The 9,685-nt window shown below is 46.4% G+C and overlaps 1 protein-coding gene across 1 annotated transcript; it reads left to right on the plus strand.

Annotated features, from left to right (window-relative positions):
• The first annotated feature begins 640 nt into the window (after positions 1–640).
• LOC149434394 (DEP domain-containing mTOR-interacting protein-like) lies at positions 641–9,343 on the plus strand. Its single transcript, XM_089663733.1, has 9 exons — positions 641–726; positions 1,977–2,155; positions 4,219–4,342; positions 5,320–5,498; positions 6,158–6,349; positions 7,653–7,772; positions 8,530–8,600; positions 8,720–8,824; positions 9,151–9,343. Exons 1-9 carry the CDS (start codon positions 641–643, stop codon positions 9,274–9,276), a joined length of 1,182 nt encoding a protein of 393 aa, XP_089519859.1. The 3' UTR covers positions 9,277–9,343.
• The last annotated feature ends 342 nt before the right edge of the window (positions 9,344–9,685 follow it).

Consider the following 9,685-nt stretch of genomic DNA (forward strand, 5'->3'; position numbering starts at 1 on the left):
CCAAATGGTCAGTCCGCCCCTGCTCTTCAGGAGTGACGTCATCCCATACTGTCCAATCAGGAGTCCCTCATGGGCTCTGGACTGTAGGATTTCAGGTAAGTATTCCTAACTTTACTTCCAATTTAAGCACCCATTCATGGGGGTGCTGGCCTCCAATGATGGCTTCATGGTGTTCCTCATGGAGACAACTGTATAATGTGCATCAAATCAACCATTCGTAGTCTCCATGGGAAGCCTATGTGATGGGGTGACAACACAGGAGTGCCATTGCAAGAGAGGGACAAAGCGTTGTCACCCTATAACAGGAAGTGCAAGGATCTTCATGGCAGGACCACCAAGGATTATTTTAGTGAAAGCTGAAGATTTGAAAATGACTTCTGACATGACATGAACATGTTAAAGATAATGTTCTTGATTGGGATTCCATTGGATCCCAGCTTCAGCTGGTGCACACAGGTCTCTGGGGGGGGGGAGCTAATTTTGGGAGGGGAGTGGATCAGTTGATAGGAGCAACTAGAAGAAGGTGGAGTGTTGCTAGTTGTTGGTGGAGCAACTAGAAGGAGGTGGAGTGTTACTAATGGCTGGTGCAGGCTTGCTTGGGGAAGCTGAGTTGGAGTTGGGAGAGATGGATTCGCTAGGGATGGAGTTGCTGAGCCCTAGTATGGAGAAAAAAGCGGAGAACTTCCGGAAGGAGGCAGAGGTTGTCCTGGCTGGAGAGCAGCTCAGGTGAGGGCAGGAGTGTGGGACTGAGCTTCTCTGTGTCTTCCTTTTATATGTGTGGACTGTTTGTTTCATTAGTTCAGTGCATATATATGTGTGTATGTTAAAAAAAAATAATTTTTATATATATATATATATATACACACACAAAGAAACCTGGTTAAGTTTTCTGAATCTGCTACCAATGAAAAAATGGATTGTTGGACCCTCCCTTTTTTTTTTTTTTTTTTTTTTTTTTTTTTTGAGCAAATTTAGGGCTTTGATCCATTTAAAAAAATTGATGCGGATATAAATTGATCTGCTTTTTCCATAGAACTTGTTGATGGAAGATAAATGGCCCACATGTGTGATGAGGGCCATACTGAGTTTATTAGTCTTCTTATTTCACATGTATGTATGGACAGCTCTGCCCGTGTGGAACTTGTGTCCAGCAGGCCCTATAACACAGTCCATGTGGTGGGTTGGATCTGCTTGGGGTCTATATCTCTATGTGGTGGACAGTGTCAGAAAACCCCAAGCAGATCCACCCTATGTGGTGGGGTGGATCTATGAAGGCTCTATAATGCTGTCCATGTGTTGGTGAGGATTTGTGGAGGTCTTAGACCATTGTTCATATTTTAGTGGGGATCTGAAGAGTGATCTTTGTGGGATTGCTCTTAAGAGGGCATTAAACAGATTGATGAGGATGGTTTTTTCTTTTTACCCCTTAAACCTGCACTAGTGTGACACATCCTTGTGGATTGCATGTAACTGCTGGATGGTTGTGGAGCACCCCTATTCAATTATATTTGTTATGTTCGGTGGGTGGTAATGATGACCCTAAGGGAAAGTTTGGGGTGGTTTTTTTTTTTTTTTTTTTTTGCAGCGTAAAGCATTGGCCTCGGCATATGTACTCCATCTGCTGCCTCTGCACTGAGTGGTTGGGGTTTGATTCAAAAACACAACTCAAACTTGTGTTTATTGCCCATAAGTGTATATGGGGGGCCTAAAATTGTCTCGAAGGTCCTATAATACTGTCCATGTGTTGGTGGGGAACTGTGGAGGCCCGGTGGCGCTTGTCCGCGTGCTGGTGGGGAACTGTGGTGGCGCTTGTCCGCGTGCTGGTGGGGAACTGTGGTGGCGCTTGTCCGCGTGCTGGTGGGGAACTGTGGTGGCGCTTGTCCGCGTGCTGGTGGGGAACTGTGGTGGCCCTGTAGCGCTGTCTGTGTGCTGGTGGGGATCTGTGTAGTTTTAACTAGGGCTCTTGTGTATTGTAGGCTGCGTCTGCACAATTCAAAACAGATACGAGACAGATGCCGGAACACGTTCACATACCCAAGCACCTTTATCGCAAATGATCTTATCGATTGGCTTATCGCGTTCAGGGACGCTCCGGACAGAGTTACTGCCATCCGTATAATGCAGAAGTTCATGGACGCCAACATCATTCATCACGGTGGGTCTTCTGCTTTAGTTTATAAAGCCAAAACCTTGAATTGTTGGTAAGCTCTGATTTAGAACACTGCAGACTATGTTCTTCTAACCCCTCCATTCGACTTCAAGAGCAAGTCAGTCCAGTCCTAAGAGAAGCAGATACTACTTTAAAGGACTCAGCAGTGGATTTTTCTGGTGAGGTGGGCCCAGATCAGGCCAAAGGTTTCTCCAATGTCTGCTACATGTGTCCTGCCTGCAGACCTAACTCCAGCCAAAACTAATTTTAGTTTTGAATAGATTGGAGGAGAGTTGATGTTTTGTTTTTACTTGTTTTTGGCTGTAGCCCTGTTTGGGGAGCCTCTCCCTCCTTGACACCCATAAAAGAGATACTGAGTGGTCATTGCTGGGACAGGAAGACACAGACCCTTCCTCGCTCTACTAAAAAATTTTTGTCCCATTGGAAGATTGTGGGTTTTTTTTTTTTTTTTTTTCTCCCCCCATGACATCCTTGATTGTATAATCAACTTTAGATTTACCACCTCCTGTTAAATAAGGACCTGCATAAACTAGCCCAGCCATTCTCAACCAGGCATCCAAGGAAGCCTAGGGTTCCTCTGGAGCTTACAAGGGCTTCTGTTGGCTTTAGCTGATTAAGGGCTCATTTTATGGTGCCTGCATAGCTATAGGGCCAATGCTGCATGACCAAGCCATCAGTGTGACACCACCAGGGGCGGACTAACCATTTGGAAACTCTGGCACTGCCCGAGGGCCCGGGGTCAGTAGGAGGCCCCATGAGATGCCCCTGGTACATTTTTCATAGGCTTTTTTGAGTTTGGGCAAGGACACAGGGGGCCCCATGATCCCCTATTTCCCGGGGGTCCCATGAGTTGTCAGTCCACCCCTGGACACCACTCATCTTATGGCTGCCTGTAAGGGTGGTAACCTACCATAAACTATACCCCATATCCCTTGGTGCTTCAAAACCTCTCCAGAGCCTCTATAGAAGTCTGACAAAGCTCACTAGCAGTACCTGCAGATTTTGATGTTTTATATTGAGGTATAGGATCCCAGCATGCACTGGGAACAGGGGCGGACTGACCGGGCACTGCCTGAGGGCCCAGGGCCAGTAGGGGGCCCCATGAGATGCCCTTAGTATCTTTCCTAGACTTTTTTGGGTGAGGACATGAACCCCATGATCCCCTATTGCCCGGGGGCCTCATGAGTTAGTCCACCCCTGATTCGGAAACCAGTAAGCAATCAGGAAAGACATCCTCAGTCACTACCTGTTCCTGTGTATATATTCTGGGACTCATCTGGCGAGTGGGGTCTGGAGTGGAGAAAGTAGCAGTTGGCACAATTGGTGTGCAACATGGGAATGCTATACAAGAAGGGCAGCTGAGGGTGGAGTGGCAGAGGATCAGCTGAGCTGAGGGACCGGAGCAGGAGAAACTAGCAATGTCACATGTGGCGTTCAGCATGTGAGCAGGGACTAGGGAGGAGGATCGGCAAACTGGCGGATCAGCAGAGCTAGGGGTTGCTAGTGTGTTGATCAGCAGAGCTGGGGGTTGCTACTGAGTAGGGAGGAGATCTGAGTAGGGATACTACTGAGTTGGGGTTCTACTGGGCCCCTTTTCACACACATTTTGCCAAGCTTCAAGAAAGCATGTTGAAGTGGTAGGTGCTTTAATGTGCATTTAAGTCAAAGCAAGTGTAAATGAGTTAAGGTTGCAGTCTTCCTATTGACCATGAACACCAATGTTAGAAGTGTGTGGGGGTTTTTTTTTTTTCTCCCCATTGGACATTGTTTTTTAGCTTGGGTTCCCCAAGGCTTCAATTTTAGGGGATCCTCTGCGGTAAAACATTGTGTGACAGGCTGAACTAGCCAGTAAGGCAGATGTTTGTACTACCTTGATGGTCGGTCTAATCTATACAATTGGGTTGTATGGTGGAGTCAGCCTGAGCTTCCTGTCTTATCAGATTTATATTTCTGGTTGGCTGGCTGCCATTCCTGCCTTGCGTGCTTTGCCCTGTCGGGTTTTTTTTTTTTTTTTGTTCGTTCATGTAGCTTTCACTTCTTCCTGACAGTCTGTGACCAATACTCCACCTTTAAAGATGCCAAATTGTTGTACCGCTTCCGAAATGATGACGGCACTTTGATGCCTACCACAGAGATGAGGATTATGACCCGAGGCCAGCGGATCTACGAGATGTGAGTGCCTAACTAAAAAAGGGAAACTTCATGTAAAACTCTTTCCTTCACTGGGGGAGGAGCTAATGTGAGATCTTGGGGGGTCAACAGTGTCTCTGCCTCCATCTCAATGACGGTGCTCCTTGTGCAGAGCTGAAAGTCCCTTGGTGTAGAGCTTCTTTCTATGATGTATAAAAGCTCAGCTTGAGGATTTTTTAATAAAAGGGTCCCCCTTGCTTCTGTAGTACCTCTTCTCTGCCACAAGATGCCCTCTAGTTTTCCAGGTGGAAAGATGCTCCGCCTCTGGATGGAAGCTTGGATCCCAAGTTGGGCTTTTAATACTGGAGTAAGGAAGGGTTAGAGCGCTTGTCGGGGTCACTGCTGTCTGCAGTAGTCTGTGGTTTGGTGAGCGTTGTCATTCTTCATGTAGGAGACTAAATATTGTCACCAGGAAGAATCCGTTCTTGTGTGCCAGAAGGGCTCCAAATTTCTCGTCTCCCAGATGTTGACTGGTCAATCAAGGCCATCGAGGTGGCCATGATTCTGCTTTCCTGTGATAGCTGATGTGCAGCTGGGGTGGCGGCTACTAGTCGCTAGCATGGGGTATTCTTGGTGCTAAACCGCCCCCTTCTTTCAGAACCATGGATGGCTGTCTAATGTTCAAACCCCCTCATGGGGGGGAGTTGAGAGAACCAGGGATCTCACAGGAAAGATTGTGTGCAGGGGGGAGGAATCTGTATTTCTAGTCTGGCTGGTCAACTGATGCCTATTGGGGGGGCGCAGTGGAGGATGACAAAGGGTGCCTCTTTCCTCTGGAGTGGGGGGAGGGATTTGGGAGGCAAGGGTGCCTCTTCCCTCTGGAGTGGGGGAGGAATGCAAAAGGGTCCCTCCTGGAGGGAGGATGGGTAGGAAGGGTAACACACTGTTAAGTTCCCCTGGAGAGCCAAAAGTTACCCCACCACTCACTATTGTCTTACTATTGCCCCTGCTTTCCCCAGGTTGATGAGCCAGGAGGATTGTATTCTTAAGGTTCGGGAAGAAGGCTCAAAGCGGTACAGAAGGACGTTTATTGGCTCCCAACTGTTGGATTGTTTGCAAAATTTTAACATGGTGGCTAAGAGAAGTGCTGGATTAGAGCAGTGCCGTGGCATGGTGGAACTAGGGATCATTCAGCCTGGTACGTTCCAGTATTCAAGTCTGCAATTCAAGCTGGCCACACATGGTGCTATCTCAATGTACAATCGTCTGTAGACTTACTGCTCACTCTAGTGCACAGTCCTACCTGATTAAATGTAAAGTGACTGTTCTATTAGTATAGACTTTAATCAGGGGTGGACTGACCATTTGGAAACTCAGGCACTGCCTGGGGGTCAGTATGGGGCCCCATGAGATGCCCCTGGTACCTTTTTCATAGGCTTTTTTGAGTTTGGGCAAGGACACGGGCCCCATGATCCCCTATTGCTGGGGGGGGCCCCATGAGTTGTCAGTCCACCCCTGACTATAATGTAAGGGGATTAAGAATCCAGAATAATACTGGGGTACATGTGCTCCCTCTGTTGGTAGGTCTTGAGGTCAGGTGTCAAGATCTTTGGTCACATGGTTTCCGCTAAAGGATATTGTGGGAGCTGACTAAGCTTTTTTTTTTTTTTTTTTTTTTTTTTTTTTTTTTTTTTTTTTTTTTCCCCCCTACCCCTCTATAACGGCACATTATTTCTCTGGTATCGGGCAGACAATGAAAGTTGGTTGGCTGGCTGTCATAGGTGACCACATTTGACAGTTCTTTGATTAGAAGATGTCTGCTTGCACTTATTGAATCATGGATTTCTTTTTCTGCAGTGAATGGTCACTATCACTTCTCAGACTCTGATCGAGTGTTCCAGTTTGGTATTAATTTCCGCCGCCGCAGGAAACTGATCGAGGTCCTGGAAGAGTCCCATCCATGGCTGGAACCAATGCAGGAATCTCCGGATAGCCCCTTCTGTCTGCGGAAACTTGGGGCCGAGCTCCCGCATGGCAGCTTTGTGTGTGGTAAGAACAGTTGGGTTTTTTTCCTGTGATCTTTGTTGGTAACAGAAGAATCGCACCCTGTAAGCAATAGATCGCTGCTTGTCTAATGTTTGGCTATACTTCATTTTTACCATTGGGTGGCAACAGAGCTCCAGCTTTTGTACTTGCCTTTGTACTGGTTTTTAATCTTTTTTTTTTTTTTTTTTTTTTTTTTTTTTTTTTTTTCTTCCATGAGTGTATTTGTAGCTAATACCACTGCAGAACATAACTTCAATTTCATCTCTTATTTTTCTAATTCATATGCCTCTGCTAGCAATTGAGTATCTCACTGCTAGCAACCCTCTCTAACCCAATGCTAGGAAAGCATGGACTCCATTGGACCTCTGAAGGTATGCTGGCACCAAGCTGTCAGTAGCAAATCCTTTACGTCCTGTAAGCTGAGGTTGGGCCTCCATAGATTGGGTTTTTTTTTTCCCTCTGCTTTCCACAAAACTTCAGGGACATGATCTGCTACCTAATATACCCTGTTGGCTTTCAGATGCATTGTAACCGTTAGTCATGTTCTGTTCTGTGTGACTGGTATATGTAATGCCCTCTTGCTTAGTTTGGTAGGCTTTTTGTTAGCCAGAAGCTGGGTAGCAATCTGCAATGAGTTGGTCTGAGAGTGAAGTAGTGAGTTCACCTCAGGACAGGCTGGGAGGCTCTACAGGTCAAGGCTTCTGAAGCCCTTCCACCTTTCCAGAAACCAGGGAACCTTCTCGAAGAGGGTAGGAGGCCCAGATCTGCAGGTCTAAGGGAACATGGCCAATCCCCAGGCAGGAGGCAGAGCATGGTGACTAAGGGCAAACCTTAAATGTGCCGGAGCCCGAGCAGCAGGGGAGTCAGGTGGAAGTTGGAGTGTGGAGCCTACCTACCGGCAGGCTGCTGGAAAGAATCTCCAATGCCTAAGGCCTCTTATGGAGGACATCTTGTGCAGAAGGCAAGGTGTAAGGCCTGAGAGCAGCCACCAACCCATCAGACTCCAAGTACTACTTAATTGAAAGATCTAGGCATCTCTTGCCCAAGAATACCCTCGGTGCAGCTGGGTGAAGAGGTATCATCTGGGGTTCGAGATACACAAAGTGGACATTGATTCTCCTATCCAGGTTCTTAACCACTCAAACTAAAAACCAGCTCAAGGACTGACTGCAAGTGTGAAATGCATTATGCCTGGGTGTGCAGAGCTGGGGGGGGGGGCAAATAAAATCCAGCAGGCCTCTAGAGGGTAGCACTACATGTATACACGTTTATTTAATTTTTCATAATTCTGTTTTTTGGATTCCAGCGGGTGATCCACACCCTGTGCCTGTGACTCCGCCTTCCTCAAGAAGGAGAGGCTCCTCCAGTTTGGGGACAGGGTTTGCTCAGTACTCCCCCAGTAGACCAGTCGTCTCTCTCCCTTCAGGTGAGAATTGTAGCTTGCACTGTAAAGTTTTTGAAACTTGAGGCATCCACTGATTTCTTGAGCCCCTACATCCAACAGAACATTGTGGAATAGATTTCAAACTGGCTAATCTATGGACACTATGGAGGGGGGTAAGACAGTACTACTGTACACCAGAAAATGTATAGCTTGCTGGAGACAGATCCAGAGATTACCCAGCATATATAAATCTACAGTCCCATCATTCCCAAATACTTGTCAATCCTGCCACTGTTGCAGTTCCCATCTTTCTTATTTGAGGACCAACAAAACTTTGCCAACTTTGCAGTATTTTTGGCTCACTGAGTGAATAAAGCTACGAAAACGTGACCCATGAAGCATGATGGTTCTGTAATAAAGCAGTGGCAGGTAACTGGGTGTGACCCAACTGCTTAAACACAATGGGGTTTATTTACTAAAGCTGGAGAGTCCAAAATCAGACTCCCTTCTGCATAGAAACCAATCGGCTTCTAACCTCAGCTTGTTCAATGAAGCTTTGGCAATGAAACCTGGAAGCTGATTGGTTTCTATGCAGAAGTGAGTCTGATTTTGGACTCTCCAGCTTTAGTAAATAAACCCCAATGTGTCAAGTGAGGGTATGGTGCTTGGTAGGGGTTAATGGATCATAAGACTGGCTAACAAGGATTAAAAAAAGAAATTGCTGTAAATCAGCCCATGTGCCTTGGGTTCAGGTTTAGGATATGCATTGTATGACACGTGTTCTCTGATCCATGTCTAGTGCTAAAGAAGAAGGTGACAGAGGCAGAGCTGACGGCACCAGGAGCACCATACATTAAGAAGACGCTGAGTGTAAGCGGCTAGGTTTTGTATGTTGTCTTTATGTAGACTTGTGAATATACTGATTATCATCGTTTTGTAAATATGAATTTGTGGGTTTTTTTTTTTTTTTTTTTTCCTTTTTACCGTAGATCACTGGTGATGCTGTTGGCTGGGGTTTTATAGCTCGTGGAAGAGGTCCATGCCATGTCCAGGCAGTTGATCCTGCCGGACCAGCCGCTGCTGCTGGTGTGAAGGTACCATATGCATTTTCTGTTCACATGTCTATCTGCAAATGTATATTCAAGTGTATGATGGTGGCCCCTGGTGATTGGGTTGGTGTATGAGGGTGGCGTCTAATCAGGTTGCTGTATGACTACGTTTGTGTATGCTGATGACCGCCCCCCCGGTTCTGGTTGGTGTATGATGGTGCCCTCTGGATTGGGGTGGTACCCAGTTGATGTATACCTGTTGTTTTTAATGACTCCTCGATGTATGCTGAGGGCCTGTCCCCCTTCCCCCGTTATGTGATGGTGTCCACTGATGCTGTCCTGGTTGGTATGTAATGATCTCCATTATTCAGATACGCCAGTTTCTCCAAACTGTTAATGGGACCAGCTGTCTTGACATGGCATACCAGCAGATCTACAACAGGATCGTGGGTGGTCCAAAGACTCTCATCCTTGAGGTTTTGGAGTCCACCGAGTGACTTGAACGTTTCTCCTGGCTAATATCTCTTCACAATGCATTTTTTTTTTTTTTTTTTTTTTTTTTTTTTTTTTTGAATGTTCTGTTTATTTCAGCTGCAATTAATCAAATTAAAGTTCCTCCTTTTTTCACATAATGTGGTTGTCCGTGTGGATTTTGTGTGTGTGTGTGGGGGGGGGTTTGGGTTTTTTTCTCTCCCCCCTCTGGTCAGTTTAGAGCAGCCATTCTCTACCAGGTTTCTGTAGAAACCTATAAAGGTTGGTAAGGGTTCCTGTGGCTGGCTTATCTCCCATCTTATGGTGCCGGCATATTTCTGGGTGTAAAACCATTTTGGCAGAGCCAGTGGCATGAAAGCCATGCACTTTTTAGCCATCTGAGGGAATGTACTTTTGACCACAATGGGAGTGTAT

Source organism: Staurois parvus, unplaced genomic scaffold (genome assembly GCF_062004578.1).
Source record: "Staurois parvus isolate SC_StPar_1 unplaced genomic scaffold, SC_StPar_1.0 ptg001756l, whole genome shotgun sequence".
Taxonomy (NCBI): Eukaryota; Metazoa; Chordata; class Amphibia; order Anura; family Ranidae; genus Staurois; species Staurois parvus.